This window comes from Anomalospiza imberbis, chromosome 15 (assembly GCF_031753505.1).
Source record: "Anomalospiza imberbis isolate Cuckoo-Finch-1a 21T00152 chromosome 15, ASM3175350v1, whole genome shotgun sequence".
Classification (NCBI taxonomy): Eukaryota; Metazoa; Chordata; class Aves; order Passeriformes; family Viduidae; genus Anomalospiza; species Anomalospiza imberbis.
The window spans coordinates 10,687,857-10,709,493 of record NC_089695.1 but is presented as its reverse complement, the minus strand read 5'-3'; the positions used below and the strand labels follow the sequence as shown (position 1 = coordinate 10,709,493).

The window sequence follows — 21,637 nt, the reverse complement described above, 5'->3', positions numbered from 1 at the left end:
ACACTGTGTATTTTTCTTTAGAAAGAGGCAAGACTCAAAGCAAAAGCTAATCAACTCTGTAAATTGATAAGTCAGCAAAGTAAATTATGCTAACAAAAAAACCCAAAACCCTTTCCCCTTGAAATAGTTTTTTTTTTTTTTTTGTATGCCAATGAATAAAGATGTGAGGTTTAACAGGATACTTGAACTTCCATGATTGTTGGGTTTTTCTTGCATAATGCCCTCAGTATGTCTGTGTCTGGTCTGCTTGCATGATGGGGATGGGAAGAAAGAAAGTTTTTGTTATCATTCATCAAAGGCTTTCTTTTTAAATTTAGTGTCAGAGCTTGGGTTTCCTGGAACATCAAGCAGTAATTATCTCCCTGTGTTTGTTGACCTTTCAGTCAACTCAGATTTTGCTTTTGGATTCAATGCTAATTCTGTGGCAAATTTTTAAAGGAGTCTCAAGTTCATCTTTAATGAGAAGCCAGGAATCTTGTTCCCAGTCAGTCACAGGACTTCCTTCAGCTGACCACTCAGTGCAGTATGTCAATGGTTTTGTTTGAAGGCCGAAATGCAGGCAAAGTTTTAGCAGGTTTTAGTTAATAAAGAGGATTTCAGAACGATGGTTATACCCTCAATACGGGTTAGGTTTTGGGGGTTCTGTCTGCCAAGCACTGGGGGTCTGACCCTGCTGGGTTAGCAGGAGGTTCTGCAGCGCTCCGAGGTTGTGGGTGCCCCTGGAGAATGTGCTCTCAGGTTTATGGTCACCAGCACGGATGGTGGCACAAAACCACCGGAGGGTGACATTTTCCACAGCTCCCCCCTGCTCCCACCCACCACAAAAGCTTCAGACAGACGGTGCCTGAGGCAAGGCCCTTGAGAACCAATGCCAGGGGAGAGCCCAGCCTGCCTTGGACACGTATTGGGTGCTGGTGGACACCAGTCCCAGGGAGATCTCTGATTTCTTTCCAGGGCAGGAGTGCACGGTGCTCTGGTGAAAGTGAGAACTTGACCTCTCACACTGTCAGAAAGGTCTGGCAATAAAGAGCTGGAAGCACTAAGACACTTAAAGCCGTCTGAAATGCCCAAATGTAAATGTGTGCTGGATAGGGTATCACCCATGCTGACAGCTTTGCTAGGCTGACTGGCAAGGATATTCCTTACAGATGGTGAAACAGTGGCCTGGACATCGTGAAAGGGATTATTTGCTGACTAATTTGCCTCCCAAAGGTTTACCCTGTGGGTGTGGTGAGGTCCCTCTGACCTTTACTTTGCAGCTCCTAGAAAGCCAATAAACTCAGAGCCACCCAGGGAGGGTGTGGAGTGTCCAGCCTGCAGCGCAGCTGGGCAATCCACTGTCCTGGGCTCTCCCTGCTTGCTGTAAGAGCTCCCAGGCCTTACAGGGCGAGCCTGAGAGTCCCTCACTGACATCTCAGGTGCCTGATGGCTTTGTGCTCCTGCAAGGACTGCCTGTCTCTCCTAATTCTCTGGGCATGGCTGCAGTTTGTAGGTGGATCTTCCACCTGTGCAAGTTGAATTATTAAATAGTTCCTGTGTCTTTTTTTTTTTTTTTCTTTGTAAAAGTGTCCTGTGAAGACATCATGTTCAAATACAATCTTTTCTCTGGCAGCCCAGATAGCTGCCAGTGTGTTGAGTTAAACACACACTTATATTTGTTGTTGTTGTTGTTTTTACATGCTGTTACAATCTAATCTACTCAGAGACTTGTAAACTCTATCTCCATTTTCTTGCAGAATCTTCCTGAGTCTCTTCAAGGGTCTGTTGAGATCTTAGCTCTGTTCTGCTCTATCAAATTCAGCTTCTTCCCTGCCACTTCAGAGTTAAGCCCCTTCCCCAAAATTCAGGCTGTTTGGCATTCATTCCTGCAGCTGAAGAGAGCTCCTTTAGCAGTGGAATCTGCTCAAGAGGCACTGGGAATGAGTAAGGACTGTGAGGTAATAGTTGTTGCTAGTTTCCTGTCCCTATGTAAAAGGGGAGGCAGCTAGACAGTTTTGTTAAGGAAATTTCAGAAGAATGGGAAATTGTCTCTGGAGAAACTGTTCGGGGATCTCCTTTCTTTTTTCTATTCACACAAAGATTCTTGACTTTTATTCTTGCCTAGGTTTACTTCTCCTGTGTAAGAAAACAGTGGTTACATTTATTTGAAAAGTAAAAAAAAAACCCAGTACCACTCCCATCCCCAAACCCAGTAATCTGATGGGGATTGAACAGCTTCCACTGGCCAGCTACTTCAGAAAATGTGGGAATTTGATAAGACTACAGTCATGGGCTGGCTTTTAGTAGTTGTAATTGTGGCAATTCCTGAGATGGCTTCAAGGCAGAAATGAATGCATGGACTCATCTGACACAACTGTACCACCCAAATAAGTGTGGTCCCAAAAGCAGTCATTTTGTAACTTGTTAGTAGACAAATCTGTTGGCCCTTACTGAGGACAGGAGAGATTTGGGTGTGCTGGGCAATGTCAGGGTGCCCTGGGAGCCTGAGGAGGTGGAGGCTGTGCAGGACTCACTGCAGGGGTGCCTGGGGGATCTGTGCCCCTCGTACTGCAGGTCTCATTCCATGCAATTAAGCACTGCAGGAGTCTCCAACCAAAATTGGAGCTGCCAAGGGGGGTAAGAGATTCTCTTTAGAGGGAACCCAAACTTTCAGAGCTTCTTGTGACTCTAGTAGCTACCCCTGGCTGGAAGAACTAATTCATGGAGCTGTTACAACCCTGACATCTACATGAATTAACAGGTTTTCCTCATCAGGTATGAGGGTGAGGTGAATTCTGCAGAGAATAGCTCCACACGTGCCAATTCCATCACATTATGTAAATAGCCCGTGACTAATGGAGAAATCTATGAAATGAAATGAAAGAAATGAAATTAAGTGAAATGAAATGAAATGGAAATTAAATAAAAGGCATCAGTCAGTGCATTTGCATGGAAACCAAAGGAACCTTGTTTAAAAATGAGTGATAGCAGACAAGATAATTCTACAGTTGCCATTATGGAATATTTCTAAGTGTCTTATTAGCATAGAATTGAAGGGACAATGTTGTTTATGGAGTCTGTGAGGTTCCACTCAATTCCACAGCCTGTCTGACCCTTCATTGTGAGGTTTCTCAGAGCTTTTCTACAGATTCGCTCTCCTCTCATTTTTAAAATTGCTTTTCTGAGTCTACTTTTATCTATTTTTCTGTCCCTGTTTTATTTTTTTTCTTCCTCTGCCTTGTACCCCTTAGCTTTTAAAATTTTTCTTTCTGTCTCCTTTTATTGAGCTGGCTATTCCTATTTTTTAAGTTTTTTTTTTCTCATTTGTCACATATTCTGTTGCTTTTTAATTTTTCTATGTGTCTTTTTTTTTCCCCTCTTCTCTCATCCTGATGCTTTAAAGGATCACCATAGCACACTGCTATCTCTGGAGTGTACTTTGTACCCCTCTGGGTTTGTCAGGACATCTCTGGAGGTCACCCCTTCTCCTCAGAGCAGTTTTTGTGTCCTCTTCTCCTTCTCATTTATCCTTCCTCACATATCTGAAGTCTTGTCTGGTCCCTTCCTGAGTAGCTTTGCGCCCTTGAGCCGTGCTCTGTTGGCTCCATGGCCATCCCTTTGACCTGCAGCAGGCTCTGGATTTCTCTTGGAACTTTGGATCTTTGGATCTTTTGGTGATTCTTGATGCTCTGGTGCCCCGTTTGAATGAGAAGTGTCCTATCCCAGTTACAGACAGCACAATTCACCAGCTGGGCAGGGGGATGGTTTTACACAGGGTAATATTTATTTGTCAGTCAGTGGGAGAAATCAAAGTCTTTAAATCACACACAGCACTGGGACTGCCTTTGTCCACAGACAGGATTACAGTCAATAATCAATTGAGTTCTTTGCTCAGTGGAATCATTTCCACAATGAATGGCAGTTCCCAAGTATCTAACCCTAGTTATAAGGTTATAGGTGCTTAAAGTGAAACCAATCAACCATAAAATACACAGACATATGAGGACACAATTCATTTACAAGGATGTTTATAAATATATTGTTCTGGTCTACATGACCAAACCACTCAAACAAATCTCTGATGCAGTTTTTATTTTTTGAAAACTAAGACTTTCTACACTGGAGTAGCATCTGGGAGTTCAGGCTTCCCCTCCAGCTTTCTGTAGTTAGTTCCATGGTGCTGCTTCCCCAAGGAAGCTCACAGTTCTCCAGCTGGTTGCATCAGGTAACAACTTTCTGCTGAGAAATGCTGTTAGTGTTTTTTCTACTTGGCTATACCAATAAAACAAGTGAAAATAAAGTCATCACCATTACCCAAAACAGGGCAACATTTGCCAGTTTAACTTGAGCAACCTTTAAGTATCAGGTATGGCAATTAGCTTTACCTCTGCACACACCAGGCTGGAGTCCATAATACTTATGCTGTAAAAATAAGTAATTACTCTTTGTTCCTATTCCTATCACAGTCAATTGGCTTCTACTGACTTGCTTGGAAGTTCAGTATCAGGATGCACAGGAAGGCAGTGGATGTGGTGAGAGAATGTGCAGCGTTGAGGGCGACGTCTGAGACAGTGAGGATCCTCTGCTCCGTTGACAATGATTGTTACAAGTGCAGCATTAAGGAGAGATGCTTGATGACTGAATGCTCAGAACAGCAATGGAGCATCCATCAGCACTTGAGTCAAGTGAAAGTGTGAGAAAGAAACGAGAAGGAGAAATCAAGGCACAAGTGTTATTGTTCACTTTTGATTCTGAAGCAGTGTCATTGCTCAGCGAGCTCCCACCTGCTAATGAAGAACCCTCTTATACCAAGATTTTCAGACTGGAAGGAAAAATGGAGTGCTTAACTCTGATCAGGATGTCAGGACTAGACAATTGCTATTGCAAAGAAATGATGGCAATCTTCTTTTTTATGCCTGTCTAATACATACTGCCCAAGCACTTCTATGGAGAGACAGTAGAGAGACCATCCATCAGCATCACATAATCTGAACCAGAATTCATTTCATGGCTGTTTTAAAACCACTTGGGGCATGATACTAAAACCACCTCTGCTGTAAAAGTAAGCACACTTGGCCTTGTCAATGGGATGGGATGGGAGCCACATAGGCCAAGTTCACACATGGAAATCTCAGCTGGGCCTGATTCAAACATTAAATACCATCTGAGACATTTGCCAGTGACAGTAATCTGAACTGCCGTGCTAGTATTAATAAATTAGAGTAAATTGTGAATGCCATGTGCTTGTAAAATGCTTTAAGCATGGGCCCTGAAGCTGGAGACAGTGTACTTAAATTTGAGGAAGATGGTGATAGGGATTTGTGTTTCAAACCCAGGGAAATACAGTTGATAGCCCAGCCTCTAGCAGGTGTGACACCGGCATTTGTTAAAACACTGTTCAGGAATCATCCTTCTGACAGGAGTAGATGGTTTTTAATACCGGTACTGGGATCCCCAGGAAAAGTGAAGTTCCTGGATCAGATCAGCTCTCACTTTAGCCAGGTGCAATGAAGACAGAGAATCACTTTGTTACCCAGGAGTCTCAGTGGTGAAAGAAGCGGCTCCATCCCTTCACCAAAGCACAGCCAGTCCCTCTGACCATGCATGGCCCCAGTGTCATTGACTGCAAGTTACTGCTTTTAACCTGATGAAATGCCTGTTGTGCTGAACAGAGATGATGTGCATCAGCAATGAAGGCAGCCCAGTGACCTGGGTTGAAGTTCACAGGAATAGTTAATGCTGAGATACTCTCAACAGTCTGATCATTGGCCTTTTTTAGGTATTTAGCTGCCTCCTGATTTCTTTTCTGTGATGCACAAGGCAGGTGTTAAGGTTTGTGTAATCAATTCCAAATGCATGATATTTGATTTAATTAGAAAAAAAATCCTAAATTATGCCAAAGCTAATCCATACCTGTCACTCAGATACTTGATTACCATGTCACTAATTCTGCCATTCTTGCTCTTGTGATGGAGCTGCCCTTATGACTTCTATGGGCTCAGACACTAAGAGATTTCACCGAGGTCTTTTATCTCAGTGTGAATCAGGGGGCACTTAACAAACCTGGGTATCTGCAGGGGCTGGTGAGGCTCTTCTGACAGAGCTCCTCTGTTGAGCAGAGTGGTGCAGACTGAACTAATGCTGGAACAAGAGAACTTGCCCAAACCCTTTAGGAAAAGGATGGCTAAGGAAAGCAATGTTCCCTCTCCAAGAGAACTTCATAGCCTTAAGGTGAGTTTTAGCACTGCTGAGTCATCAAGGAGCTCACTGTAATTTGAATGTGAATTCTTTTCGCATAAGTGGGGCATTAATAAATTGCTAAAGTTAAAGAATACTTTACAAGGAACCTTATGTACAAGTGTTAGAACAGGGTGTTTTGAAACTCAGAAGAAAAAAAAAGGGGCTTTAGCAGTACAAGTAATTAATTATATTTAATTTGAACAAGAGGAAGCATGGTGAGTTTTTGGACTAGAGTGTTCTAAGTACTGCGTTTAAACAGCTCAATATTAACTGATTATTTATGTCACCTCTATATAATGGATGAAGAAAAGGTTTGGCTACTTTTTTTATGGCCACACTTGAAAGTGGTTTTAAAATGTTTTAGTTTAAAAAAAGTTCTCTCAGTATTATCCCTTTAAGCTTCTTTGCACTGTGTTACTAAAGAAAATGCTTTCAAACACAGAAACTGTATTTCTGTGAACAGAAATGACCACATCTGCTCAAGTGTGCCCTCCAGCTAGTGCGGAAATGTGGGGGAAAATATTGCTGAAATTAAAATGCAAACCAATTTTCTACTCAAAGAGAAATCCGAGTCAGTAGCTAAAACAAATTTTACTCTGAATTCGTAGTGGGTTGTTTTGATAATGGAGATTCTAAAAGGTCTCTTGTAAGGAGCAGTGATGATGATAAGAGAGAAAACAATGATCTTTACTGGTGCTTTGGAGAATGCAATGCTTTTAGGAGAAATGCTAAATATATATTTCATCTTGAACAACATCATTCTGAGTGAAACTTGCAGTACATCAAATGGGTCCTGTTTTAGTGTTCATAAAAAAAAAAAAAAGTCTAGCTCTAGCCTTTTCCCTTGTTAAAATACAATTTCTGGGCTGAACTGCCACTAAGCCAAAGCAAACTGCATGAGGGGGCAGAAAGGAAGGTGGTGGGGTCTTAGGATAACTTCGAGGGCCTTCCTTACAGTGTGAACTGCCTCTAAACTGCAGCTTCATCAGGGAGGGTGTTGGTGTAGGGCTGGAAAATAAAAATGCCGGAGAACAGTGTGTGAAATGCATCTGAAGTTAGGAATACCACGGTGTTCAGGGTTTACCTGGGGGAAGCCAGGTGTTTAGGAAGGACATCCCCATCAGTGGCTGAAATGGAAACATTTTTATTGGAAAAAAAGGAAGATGTTAATACTGTTTATAATTTATTATGATTGATCTTTAGGGCTGTTGGAAGTGGTTTTACCAGCATTAATACTATCATAAAGTACCTATTAGGACTATGGCTATGGGAGCATAATCCTGGTTTTGCTGAGCTAAATGGCAAAGACTTCCTCTAAACTTGGTGGTAACATGACCAAGACCTGCAGAAAGAGGCCATCTGCAGCAAAATACAGAATTTTGGAAACTGCAGTTAGATTATTTTATATATCCACATGGGGATTATTTAACTTCAGAGACCCCTTAGATGCATCCGTTTGCAGGTTTGAAAGGGCAATATTTTCATATTCCTCTTGTGATGCTGAGCATCTGCAGTGGTGAGCTAACACTACCAAATCCTTCTGGAAGTTCCTGTTCAGAAACCCATAAAAGATGGGATTGACACATGTTGAGATCATGGCCACAAGGTGGCAGATTGTAAATGCCAGGTTATGATTACAGCTCATTAGTGCCTCGTAGTTCCAGTCAAAAACCACATTGAATATATTGAGAGGCAGCCAGCAAGCTGCAAAGGTCACAACGATTGATGCCAGCATCATACTGATCCTTTTGTTTGCACTCAGCCTGTTCTCATTCTCTCTCATCCTGTCTATTTTACCTCGTCTCCGTCGAAGACATACAAATATCCTGAGATAGCAGATAAAAATAAACCCCAGTGGGAAGCAGTACTGGAAAACCAGGAGGCTAGTGGTGAAAATCAGTCTCTCTGTAAGAGACGGCCACGCTTCGATGCAAGCAACCTTGTTCTTGTAGAAATCACTGTAGAAAGACAAATGTTTGAAGGGTTCGTCTGTTATTTGGTGGAATACTAAAAAAGGAGTGGATATGATGAGGGAAAGCCCCCAGATGAAAATAATTCCCCAATAAGCATGTGAAATATTAGGCTTCCAGCCACGTGGGTTCACAATTAACTGATATCTCTCGATAGCAATGAGTACAAGGGAGAAAATGGAGACTGAGACAGATAGACTTTGTATGAAAGAGCCAATTTTACACATTGCTTCCCCAAATATCCAGTGGTCCATTAAGGTATATGCAACTGTGACAGGAATGCACATGATACAGATCAGGACATCTGATAAAGAGAGGTTGGCAATCAAAATGTTGGTGACATTTTGAGCTTCTTTCCGTCTCTTTATTATAATAATTAAGCAAAGGTTTCCAACAAGCCCCACTAGTGTAACCAATGTGTAAGCTGTAATAAGCAAGAATTCTGCAAGGGAGGAAAGTTGGCATGTATCAAAGTTCAAGAACTGAGAAAGGCTAATGTTAGAGACAGTTTGATTCAGGATCTCGCTGGGATGCTGAACAGCTTTATCCATCCTGAAGCATCTTCCAACCTATGGACAAAACCTTGTATTATTTAGAATATACTTTGCATGGAGATTTTCAAAGCAGTGTGTACTGTGGGTCTGTCATTGTAGTCAGTGTCCTTAAAATTTTGAGCAAATCTAACATGATTAGTTACAGTACTGGGAAAGCACATGGTTATTAGTGGGTTTATGTATCTCTGTGGAAGGAGGTTGATGTCACCTTTCTGAGGTTCTGCACTGACTGATCTATAACTGATGCCCAAGAAACAGCTGTGATAGCAGCTCTGACTAAACTTGTACAGACACTTTCACACAAATCCTCTTTTACCAGTTGTGGGTAAAGTTTGCTTTTCAGAATAAAGTATTCTAAGATCTGTCTCTGCTGAAGATTTAAGAAGGTTTAATGGATTCCAATAAGGATAATCTGTTGCTTTTGTATTACCAGAAAAGAAGAATTGGGTCCTGCCACCACTCTGCTAGCTTAGACATCACACTTAGATTTTCTTTAGAACTACAAAGCAATGTGAGTTAATACACTCAATCCTCCTGAATTAATCAAAGTTATGTGTGCTTGAGCTCAAATGGCATTCAAAGCCTCTGTGAATGATATCTAAAGGGAGTTTCCTGTTCTGCCGATGCATTGAAGATAGTATGTCCTTTTTCCTAAATCTAACCTGAGAAAAATGTAAACAAAATAAAGCTCACATTGTAGTTATACAGAAAGTAACTCCTCTTTCAGCTCTAACTTAAACAGGAGTCAAGAAAAAATATGGTATTAGCACAGTTCTGTGGTTTTAAAACTGATATTAATGGGAAGAGTTAGGTTCAACATAGTATCTTGATGGGTTTGAATTTATCACTGAGTGCAAAAGTTAATTTAAAGGCTCACCAGCTTTCTAGCCAGAAAGAGTTTGTTTCCAACCTGGGAAAGGAAAAGCTAAGTATGAAAAGAGCTATTTCAAAATTTAAAAATGGGTAGTGGATATATGTTCTACACATATATCTTTCAAAACTCAGCTTTAACTTACCTTAATTCCTCTGTGAAATTACTGGAAAACTAGCTGGAAGGAGATCATTCTTCACCCCTAGTAATGGTGTTGAGAGCCTGTGGAGAAAGGAGAATGAAGAAGCAGTGGGAAGTTAGAGAATACACAAAAAGAAGGGATAGCTGGATGTTTTATTATTGCTAGAAAAAATCTGCTTATGTGTAGAAGATTTCTCAGCTCTTTCACAGAAATGATTGCCATTATTTAATCACTAAGGATTTAAAAAAAATATTTGGTTGCCTGTAAAAAATTAAACACTAAATCCAGGGTTAAACTGGAATTGTGATTCTGTAGTTGTTTTCCCACAAACACTCAAAGAATATTCCAGCCAGAGTTATATCCTGGACTGCTTTATCCTGATACTTCTGTTTGAACTAAGTTTGGGTGATTCAAATTAGGATTCTTAAAAATCTCTAAAAAACACCATGCTCACCTTTAGAGCATCTATTACCACTCTCATTCTGATTAAAATACGCTTTTCAATGAGCGTACATGTTGGAGTGGGAAGTGGCTGTAGATATATGTGACTCTGTGTGGCCCTGATGTCCTAAAAATGACCTAAACTGTGGTCAGGGCTAGCATTAAGCCCTGTAGTCTCCCTAAAGAATGTACCTGGCTTGGATAAAGCTATATTGGGGAATGACATGGAAAACTCTACAATCCTGCTGCAAAAGCTACGGAAGTCTGGTGGCTCTGATAGATTTTGCAGTCCCTTGCAGGTGTCCCTACTTCAGTAGGGCAAGAGCAAGAGCTGGGTACTCCACTGTGTGCCCACCAGGCTCCACAAACTCTTCTGCTCCTGAGGCCAGGAGAGAGGCCAGGGACTGACACTGACAGCCACTTGCAGAACCCCATGATGTGCTTGGGCAGCAGCCCCTTCAGGCCACCTGTTTCCTGGGGAGCAGTCACCCCCCTTTCCCTGGAGCAGCACTGACTGCCTGGCTGGGTTTCTCACACCCAAGGATGCTTGTGCTGGAAGGACAGAGGCACTAAATGGTAGATGTACCACCAACAGTGGCAGTTGTTGCCCCAGTGAGATTTCCTGCCACTTCAGAAGTGTGAGGATCTAAAGCCTGGCTGCTTTGCCCCAGGGGGTGATCTTTCTCTGCAGTGCCTGTGGTGTCCACCTGGCTGGCACAGATCTGATGCCTTCAAAGACAAGTTCTGCTCCTCCTTGCTTTTTATGTGAGCAGGAGAAGCTGTGGGGGACTCAAAAGGCCATGAGGCTGAGCTAAGTTTGTAATATTTTATGCACTATTTGCTAAGCTTGATTATTTCTCCATGGATGCACAACACAGTTTGATAGCAAATTCTGAATGTCCTCTCCCAAGAATTCAGGATGGTAGGGCTTCTCTGGCATTTTCTGTATGGGAAAAGTCCCTGTACTGACCCAGTCAGTTCACTTGCTACATCAGTTTTAGGCACACTCTCCATCTACACTGTCCTTTTCTCAGGAAAATGTGTCATTTCTTTTTACTCTTTGGTTTGTGCTGGGAGTTAAAGAGTGCAGTCTTTAGTACACATCATTCTGCGAGGCAATTTAAACAGTTCCTTGGCAATAAAACAAATTCACCTGTCTTGGTAAACATCTGGAGTATTCATAGCATTAAAAAATAAGTTACTCTAGTATTTACTACAGCATGTTGAACTATATTGTAATACATACTGGCATTTTTTAATCTAATAAATAAATGTTATTGGAATCAGCATCCTTGGATCACAGCTACAGCTGATATCAGAATTGAAGGGTTTAACAAAAAGAACTAATTACTTCAACCCCTAATCCATGCATTTTGGAAAAGATTCTCTATCACAGTAAGAGTTTAACACTGTAAGATATTATAAACCCCTAGTCTTGTTACATTCATCTATCTGCAGAATCATTACTGAAATGTTCATAAGCAAAAGAAAGGTCTAAAATAAAATGAGTTTGAGAAAGGTTTTCTTTCCTAAGTATTTTCTTAACTATGCTAAAGATGAACAGTCCCATCCTTTCAAGGTGACCAGTAAATGTTTCAATTACAAACCTTGTTTATTAAGTTCCTAAGTATTGCACAGCTAAAATGCGGAGGAAAATTTACATTCAATTTTAAATATAAGTTACAGAGAATAAAATAACGCTTTAAAAGATATTTTAGTAACTTTTGTCATAGTTTTATTGATTCTATGACTTCTTACCTGATGAAAAATTCAAGTCATATCCACACTGCTTTAACAATTTTTCTTTTCCCTCTGAGCCAGCAAACACATCTTCTTTCTGTATAAAAGAATCCAGAGCAAAGCCATGTCTCCTAAAGTGATACTTAAACTCCCCTTCCTTCTCTGTCTGTAACAAAGCAGATCCCCACTTTCCAGCAGTACTGAATCTGCCAGGCTGTAGGAAGGCTGCTGAGGAATAAAACAAGCTCTGGAATCCAAGAGGAGATGAGCAGCAGTGAGCAGGGAGGAGGAAGGACTAGTAGTCATGGGGATGGATTTTCCTCCACTGTGCTGCTTCCCTCCACCTCGTGGAACACCTTATCATGCAATTTCATTTTCGATTATTTAATCTGTTCTGTAGTTCAAATGTTTTCCCTCTGCAGGATTTCATACATAAACATCTGCAGATGACATATTGCTTTCTTAACTGATACAGCAATACAATAAGCTGCTTGGAAAGAGCATGCACATCCTATTAAGCATATCATTTGCTTTATTGCAATTAAGATAATCGGATTTTCATTATAAATCAATATTTTAGCTTATATTCCTCAGATAAAGACAATTCCTGAAAGCAAGGCATGGCACACTGCATTAGCACATAGTGAAAAGAGGCTTTTTTATTTTTCTTAGTGTTTTTTCAGTAAGAGTCCCTACGTTTTGTAGACACATGTTTATAAAAACAAGCATTCAGCTTACTAAATATTTAGAATGAACATTTATGGAGTGGGAAAGGAACTGCTTTTCTTAGGACCTGCAATCTGGTAAGTTGCTACACAAACTCTTCCATTTTTACCTGGGTCCACTTAACTTCCAGTATCTCAGTCTGATTTTTTTTAAGAGAATGGTTCTCAAAAAGCAGTAGGATTTTTGGGATGAGCAATACTGATGCTGTACTGAAGTGCAATTCAGAACTGATTATCTAAAAATATAGTTGGTTGTCATGCTATAGTATACAAATAAAATAGATGCAGGGTGGAAGGAGCCTTTGTGACCAGCCAGATGAACATCCTGCTTTTCAGGTATTTGATTCTATTCATTATGTGTTTGTCCAGACTGTTTTTTAATCATCTGTGGTGATCTTGTATTAGGTATTCGAGTGCCTAATTGACTACTAGGAAGACTGCTTTAACACCTCCCCATAAAACTTCCTTCTCTTTAGTTTAAACCAGTGCTTTTTATTCTAGGTGTGGTTTGGGAATTCCGATATTTTAACCAAAAATGCTGCAATGAAGCAATGGGAATATATTTTTCTAAAGCATTTCTAGAGCTTGCTGGGTTTGATTATGTCACTATTACTATAAAAACAAAGCTTTGCCAAAGTACTTTAGAAATTCTGTTTCTGGTTGTAGTGTAACCACAGGAAGTTAATCAGGACCTGAACATGCAATGTGATAGATAAGCATCAGAACAGGCCATAAAAATGCATATCTACTTATGAAGCAAATAAGTCAATAAAATGAAAAGATGTTCTATTTCTTAATTTCAAAGGTCATTTTGCTTATTTACACATGGCTCTGTTTCTAATATAATTCTGTATGCAGTCCTTCATTTGTGGAAAAAGTGGAGTCTTTAACATATGATCCATTGGTTTTACAGTTGCATCAGCCTGCTGATCCATGATCCATCGTGTGGATTTTATTGTGTCGTAACCTGTTGTGAATTAGATCACATGCAGCATCAGAGGTTTGTGGGTGTAGCTGCTCCTGGTGTGTTTAATCCTGATGTCAAAGGTATGTATGCTAAGCGGGACCCATGGCTCTGGAGGAGGGATCACAATGTATTTTTTCAGCCAAATGCTGGAGTGTCTGTTTGCAAAAAAGGTTAATGGATAGCAGAATTGTATTTACTTTTTATCAATGGTCTTGTCATTTCTAAATTGCTCAGTATTAAATGATAGGTGAAGTGCCTTAATAGGTTTTTAAACTTAAAGTTTGTAATGACTTGTGTAGCATTGGCAACAACCTGTTGGTGAAAAATAACATTTAACTCCTCTAAGTTCACCTTTTGCTCTGGCATTTGCATGATTCCTCAGCCAGCAGAAATCTTTGCTGATGGCTGATCGCTCTAAATTTTTCCTTAATTGTTTCTCCTATGTACCTGTGCAGAAGACCTTGTTTCTGCCTGTTGCAGCTTCCTTCTTCAGAAATAAGATTTAGTAGAGATGTACATGTTCAATTTCTCAGCTTCCTGTGTGAAGGAATTCTTTAACAGCAGATTGGCCAAGGGCTGGTTCAGAGACCTGTAACAACTCTGAAGGGACATGGAATCACAGACTGGTATGGTGGAAGGGACCTTAAAGATCATCCAGTTCCAATGGGCAGGGACACCTCCCACTAGATAAGGCTATTCCAAGATCCATCCAGCCTTGCCTTGGACACTTCCAGGAATGGAAGTCACTTGCAGGACACTTCCAGTGTCACTTTCAGGACATTTCCAAGGATGGGGCAGCCACAGCTTCTCTGGGTGATTTCTTCCAATGACTCACCACCGCCACAGTTAAGAATTTCTTCCCAAATCCCACCTGACTCTGCCCTCTGTCACTACAAAGCCACTCACTCTTGTCCTGTCATTCCAGGCCCTTGTCCAAAGTCCCTCTCCAGCTCTCTTGGAGCCCCTTTAGGCATTGGAAGGACTGTGAGGTCTCCCTGGAGAGTTCCCTTGTCAGGCTGAATACTCTCAGCTCCCTTGGCCCTTGTAGCACCCTGATGGCCTCATCTGGACTTGCTCCAGCAGATCCACATCCTTCTCACATGGGAGCCCCAGAGCTGGATGCAGCACTGCAGGTGGGGTCTCACAAGAGTGCAGGAGGGAGGGAGAACCACCTCCATCATCCTGCTGGTCACGCACTTGTGATGCAGCCCAGCACAAGGTCAGACTTTTCAAACTCACTTACTGGCGCATGTTGAACTTCTTGTCAATCAACACCTGCAAATCTCTCTCCTGGATTATTGCTTCCTAATAAATACTGTTCTTCATAGCACTTCAAAGAGGCATAGAAAAGTAAACAAGAATAACTGGAAATCTCATGTTAGTGTTGGATGTGCTGGTTAATGCCATGAAAGTAAGATAATGTGCTGTGATGGAGGAAAAACACATTCCCCTCACATTTTCCTGTTCTGTGGAGAGATCAACACCCCAGTAAGGGATTCTCAGTAAATAGCTCATAATGTGACCTAACTAGCAACAGCTAAGTATGCACTAGGACTTTTTCTCCATGGATGTACATGTGTAAGTTGAAGCCCCGCTCCATGACTCAGAGGTTTTTTTCTAATTGGAAATAATTGTCACAAAAATAATTCATGTTCACTACCTGGAGTTTATGTTTCACTCCATTATACTGCATAGCTCTAAAGGACACCTTTGCAATATCCTCAATGCCTGGTCTCGATTTTGATTCTCAATTAGCTCATGCCTAGAATGAAAAGTCAACTGTTTAAAAATCTGATATAACTATAAATGAGTTACTTATAATAACATATTAATTTTTAAAATTGTGTCATGCCATGAACTGTTGGCTAATTTCTGGACCTTATTCAGTTGGCATAGAGCTGAGATGGAGACGAATACACTACCTGGCTGGAAGGTTAGCATCCTAATTTTTTGGGTCAGCCAAGTTACTTTTCTCACTGAAAAAGATATAAGATATGTGAGTAATTGTAATAGGAGAGTGACTGCATAAATTCATATTTTTATAATAGATTCCATTTTCCAAACCCTGATTCATTTCTTTGTAGCTTTCTAGAACTTCTCCAACTCACTTTTACCAAAAGTTGTCTCTGCCAAAAGAATTATTTCAATAGCTCACAGATTTGGGGGGAATATGACAATTTGTATCTCTGGTTTGTTCTTTCTCGTTCTAGAGTCTTTTCATAAAAACATTGTGAGCACCAAACCCTGCTGTTCTCATGGCATGACATCTTTCAGGGTCCTAATTGTTAATTAAGCAATACTTAAATAATCAAAAGGTTTTTCCCATTAATCTCAGTCTGTTTTAATTTTCCAGCATGTTTCAAACTGTAACAAGTGTTTTGATTTTCTGGATTAAACCCAGGATTTCTAGATTGCTATTTCCCATTTAGAAAGTCTTACACCAGCTCATTTAACATTTCTTGAGTAGCATGGATATCTTTCAGCTAATTTCAGGCAGGTACTTACTGAGCTTCACAGCTCAGCTCTCCCTGCTGTGTTCAAACAAAGTTTAACATCAGTCATGCAAAAGCACCACAAACCCACCCCACAGAGGTTCTGTGGTATGAGAAAGAGTTGGAGTCCAGGAATAGCTAAGGGGAAAAAAATAAAAGCAAGTAGATTTTAACTTAATTGGAAGATACATAATGAAAAATTTGCAGGTGAAAAAGATCAGAGTGTGGCTGAGATTGTTGCTGGCTCCAGGTCTTCCTTTGGCAAAACTTAGGATCCTGGTCTGTCTCAGACTAAGATACAGTGAAAATTCTCCCCTCTCACATCTGTCACAGCATCACTACATTCTTTGATCCTTCACAAGAATCTTGACTTTTGAGACTGTATTTTGCTGCCTTACTTTCATCCCATCACTTCAAATTATGGCCAGCTTTTATATAGAATTTTAGGAAAGAGAAGGAAAGAAATAATGAATTATTAAAGAAGAGTGAAAAGATGAAAGAGGAAAAGAGAAATTGAACTTCAGAGGGAAGAGGAGGGAGGGCAGGGTTTAAGGAAAAATGGTAACTTAAATCCAAAGAAAAGGATGCAAATTCAGTTCTCTGATGACTTTCCACTTCACTCTTCACAAATGTGTGTTTCTTTCTTCAGCAAACTCCCCTTAGAAAGGGCTCCGGGAAGATTTTGTTTAACAGATAAACCTTGATACTACTTACTGAAGAATAGTACCTGTGGGTTATTCTGTTACCTTTTTATCTGTAGGTTATCTTCTTTTACATTAAGCAAATACAAGAGAGGGGTAGTGTTTTATTCTCCATCTGAATTTACACAAGGTAGTGATTTTTATCCTGAGGAGTGTCATGTTCAGACTTTAGGGAGGTAAAAGTCCATCTAGTTGCCTCTCAGTATTTTTTAATCTTTTTCAACAAAAACCCCTCTCCTGATCAGTACTAATCAATGAAAATCTCCAAAGTAATATCACATGTTTGATGTTTATGCAGATGAAAGTGCAAACAGCAGAACAGAGTGAAAGAGAAACTTTGGCCAAAAAGGCAGGAGCTCTCTCAAGGACAGCTGTACATATTTCAGAAGTTTTTGCACCTGTAACTAAAGTGAGGTGCCAGGCTGGGAATGCTCATGGTGCTGCTGTATTATTACACAAAATGTTCCCTATGAACCACACAATTACACTCTGCCTGAGGTATTGATTCGGGTTGGAGTGAGCCTTCCAAAACTCTAATAATATCTCATTGTAATGATGAAAATAAAAATCTTTGCTTCTTTGTGTATCTCAGAGTGATGTGGGAAATTGTGGTTGAATCCCTTGTATTCCCAACTGTTCCCACCTATGCACAGTTAGAAAAATCTGGGTGAAATGTGTGTGTAGCTAAGGTGATATTATTACAGTCTTCAATGTGAATGCAGAACTAATTCAGCAAACAGTCTGCATGAAACTTCAAAATGCTTTCTGTCTGCTGAAAGGTCAAACTAAATCTAAGTCTAGAGCACTGTACTATACTAAAAAAAAAATACTTAAACTCATTAAAAATTCAAGTGATATACATAAATTGCCTAAAAAAATAATCAGTGCCTGCCAAGAGTGGAAACCACAGATGTAACTAAAGATGTTGAAACTAGTTAAAAAGATATGACTTTGTGTTTATATGAGGCTTTAGATAAAATATTTATAACTTACGAACTACTTCTGACTTCATGATGTTTTTCCATTGCCCTTCATGCTCTTTTCCAAAACTTAATTATTAATTTTCTCTCTGTCAGCTTGGAACCATTAAAAAGCACGACAAAGTTATGTTTCTTGAATGGCAAAAATTGATGTAAAGAATTCCTTAATAGTTTATTTTGCATCAGCTTTTACTAAGAATATATAGTAACACAGGAAGTCGTGTTGGAAAGGGACTGCTCAGATGGCTCTGGTTTTCCATCTCTTAAGCAGCAATGCCCTCCTGTGGACTCTGGGTAGAATGATTTCTTCTGGATAACTAGAAAGGTGTATGCATGAACATGATTTGGTTTTCCTTCTTCTTAACACACTAATTTAAATGTCCCATGAAGACAATTGAATTAATTGGAATTATTTGGCTAATGCTTCTGGTTTGAGAAACACATCTCCTTTAGGTAATGATACAGGTGGAGCTTTTATCTGAAAAAGCACCTAATTTTAGAAACTTCAGCTGCTGATTTTTTTTTATTCTATAGGTTGCTATCAGAGCTGAAAAAATGTCATGCTGCAACTGCCCTGTCAGAAAGTGAAAAGCATGTATTTCTTTTGCATGACACTTTCCTAAGAATTTTTATATCCATAGGTTGGTATTATGCATTTACTAGTTTACAGGAAAAAGCAGTTTAAAAATTTTGTGGGGAAGCTGCTGTGGCTGCTGGAGCGTTTCTGGTTAACATCTCACACTCAGTGAGACTCATCTTTGGTTCTGCACTCACTGTGGCAGCACCTGTGTGTCGTTGGCTCACATAGCTTGAAGGAAAAGCACATTTCAGAAGCACAGAAAGGCACCTAGTTCCAGAGAATGTGTGTGCCAAGTGATTTGCTGCACAGTTCAGGTGACTGGGTCCCTCAGCAGGCATGAATCCAACAGGTCTGGTTGGAGCCTCCGAGGCAGCTCGGATGACCTGGGAGGAATGAAGGACTCTGGGGTCTGCAGGAGAAGCTGATGTTCAGCTGGCTGGGAAGCCTGCATCCCAGAGCCTGGGGATGTGTCAGGGCACAGGGATGTGTGCAGGAGAAGCTGATGTTCAGCTGGCTGGGAAGCCTGCATCCCAGAGCCTGGGGATGTGTCAGGGCACACGGATGTGTGCAGGAGAAGCTGATGTTCAGCTGGCTGGGAAGCCTGCATCCCAGAGCCTGGGGTGTGTCAGGGCACGGGGATGTGTGCAGGAGAAGCTGATGTTCAGCTGGCTGGGAAGCCTGCATCCCAGAGTCTGGGGATGTGTCAGGGCACACAGATGTGTGCAGGAGAAGCTGATGTTCAGCTGGCTGGGAAGCCTGCATCCCAGAGCCTGGGGTGTGTCAGGGCACGGGGATGTGTGCAGGCTCTCAGCCCTGCCAGGGCAGGGACTGAACTCGGAGCAGGTTTTGAGTTAAGGTGTGAATGAGCAACACGAGCTCACTCCGGCAGCTGGGAAAGGCAGAGACACTGGGCCAAGTGCAGCTTGGCCTTTGTGCATTTTCGGAGACACTGGGCCAAGTGCAGTTTGGCCTTTGTGCATTTTCAGAGGAGACATTTCCACCTGCAAGACATGGGTATGTGTGTCTTAAAGGCATTTTCCTTTCATTAATCAACCAGTTAGAAGTGTAAATGAAGAGGAAGAATTTGGGCTACACCTGAATTGAGTCAGTGGCTGATTTTTTCCTACCGATTTGCTCACATCTTAAAGACCCTCATCTCGTGATGCAAGCTGTGACATTTTTCCTTGATCTGTTCCTTGGCTTACTTGTCTGTCTTACTTTCAGGGAGAGAAAGTGTGCTGTAAACAAGCTTCGATTTCTTTATCTGTTGAGGCCATAATTATCTCCTCTTAATTTTTCATCCTTTTTGCTCTAAATTACTATAGGTCTATAAAACTCTCATGGATTATTTTCCACGTGACACGTACTAATTTATCTTGTGAAGGGCCGTACAGCTCTTACAATAACTAGTAGGCAAAATAGTTTTGTATTTCCTGTAATTTATGTGCAGCTTGCAGACAGCCTCTGGGAAGATTTTTATTTAATACAATATATGTTGTATGTAGGATATGTCTGTTTATTTTAAAACCAGAGATATTTCAGCAGCATTCTGGGATATTCTCTTTTGTTAAACTAGATAAAGTGATGGTGTCGGTTCATGCATTGAGATAAATGGATCTAAACCCATGACAACTTTCCTTGTGATTGTCAAACATAGTCATTTAATAGGTTACTCTTACTATAGACTTGGCTATAGCATAGAAAATATCCAACCTGAGTAAAATTAGATTACTGTATAGCAAGTATCAATGCTACAGGTTAATGATAGCCTGTGAGACAAAAGCATGTTCAGCCTCCCTGGATTTCCTCTGGGGCTGTGGTTAACCAACCTTCCAGCACAGTCAATGTTCTTCTTGTGTCTGTGTCTCCAAGGGAGCATTTCTAATTGATCCCCATCAGGGGGATGCTGCAGTTCTGCTTCCTCCCTCCTGCCAGCACTAGCAGGTCACGCAAAAAATGTTTCAGAAAGCTGAGGCAGCTGAAAACCAGTTCCTTTGTCTTGATAAAACCGTTTATGGCTGTCTCAGTTCTCCTATGTGGATGCTGTGTGTTTGCAGAAGCATCAAGGCTGGCACATGGGAAAAGGCAGGATCAGTTCAGGAAACTGGAACTACGTCCTCACAGTGCCTAATGCAGCACGACAGCCATTCTTAGCTCCTGCTTAATTTTTAACATAAACCCTAGTGGCTGTAAGACCAAAAAAAAAATAATCTTTCTAATGAAAAATTCACTTAAGTTGAAAGTAATGCTGCAGTCTTCATGACAGCAATGTTTAATGTATTATAAAAGTAAGAGGAAAAAAAAGGAAAATTATCTCATTATTCATCATTCCACAAGGCTTGCACACTCTTGGAACAGCTCCAATCATTTCTCTGAGAAAATACCTCCTTTTCAGAGCTAAGGAGAGATCTTAAGGGTGCGTAGGCTGTGATAGGGTTGGAAAGGGAAAGCAGGGGAGGAAACAGTAGCAGGAATAGCGAGTGAGAAGGAATCACAGAAATGTGCAAGCTGGAGAAGCCCTTCACGATGGTGGAATGGAACCCTTCCTCAGCACTGCCAAAGCCACCACCGAACTGTGATCCCGAGCGCCACATCTTCTAAATCCCTCCAGAGATGCGACTCCACCGCGGCCCTGGGCAGCTTGTGCCAGGGCTGCAGTGGTTTCGGTGAAGCATTCTCCCCTGATATCCAGTCGAAACCTTCTCCGGCCCGCCTTGAGGCTGTTCCTCCCCCGCTGCCCCTGTGCCCTGGGAGCGGGTTGCCGGGGGGAAGCGGGGCACAACCGAGGGAAGAGCCGCCGCTGACGGGCCGCAGACAGGAGCGGGACGGAGCGGCCTGGGGAAGGCCGGGGGTGACGGGTGAGGACCGCGCCGGAGCCGGGGCCGAGCCCGGCGGCTCGTCCGTACCCACGGGGCGCTGCCAGGAGGCGGGCCGGGCTCCGCTTCACGGCGCCGACCACGGCCACGCGAGGCAACGGCAGCAACAGAGGCACAGCAAGTTTCACGGGGGCGCGAGGAAGGACTTCTCTAGAGCGCAGTGCCGAGTCCTGGCACAGGCGGGGTGCGGGGCCCGCCTCGCTGGCGATGTCCCCGCGCCGCCCGGACGCGGTCCCGTGACCGCGGGCTGGGGCCGGCAGCGCGGCTCCGCCCCGGCGGCGCGCGCGGGGGCGCCCAACGGTCCCGGCCGTTCAAACGCTCCCGCGCGCCCCGCCCCCCGCGCGCTGCCCCGCCCCCCGCGGGGCGGGGCCAACGGGGA

General features: G+C 42.0%; 1 protein-coding gene and 1 long non-coding RNA gene across 7 annotated transcripts in view; one reads left to right on the top strand and one right to left on the bottom strand.

The window, feature by feature from the left end:
• The window catches only part of LOC137483045 (uncharacterized), a 37,600-nt gene extending 31,501 nt beyond the window's left edge, over positions 1 to 6,099 (top strand). The window contains exon 2 of the long non-coding RNA XR_011004329.1: positions 4,446 to 6,099. This is a non-coding gene — a long non-coding RNA (uncharacterized lncRNA). The remainder of the gene's footprint in view (positions 1 to 4,445) is intronic.
• A 483-nt stretch (positions 6,100 to 6,582) lies between these two features.
• Positions 6,583 to 21,380, bottom strand: LOC137483043 (neuropeptide Y receptor type 6-like). Of its 6 annotated transcripts, none has more exons than XM_068205813.1 (5): positions 20,212 to 21,380; positions 16,135 to 16,259; positions 11,956 to 12,034; positions 9,760 to 9,836; positions 6,583 to 8,758 (listed from the first exon to the last, which is right to left on the bottom strand). In XM_068205813.1, exon 5 carries the CDS (start codon positions 8,738 to 8,740, stop codon positions 7,622 to 7,624), a length of 1,119 nt encoding a protein of 372 aa, XP_068061914.1. In that variant the 5' UTR covers positions 8,741 to 8,758; positions 9,760 to 9,836; positions 11,956 to 12,034; positions 16,135 to 16,259; positions 20,212 to 21,380; the 3' UTR covers positions 6,583 to 7,621. The 6 variants fall into 6 exon arrangements, with proteins under 6 accessions (XP_068061914.1, XP_068061918.1, XP_068061916.1 ...); XM_068205817.1 differs by lacking the exons at positions 16,135 to 16,259; positions 20,212 to 21,380 and adding exons at positions 11,168 to 11,267; positions 15,508 to 16,071; XM_068205815.1 differs by lacking the exon at positions 16,135 to 16,259.
• Positions 21,381 to 21,637: the final 257 nt, after the last annotated feature.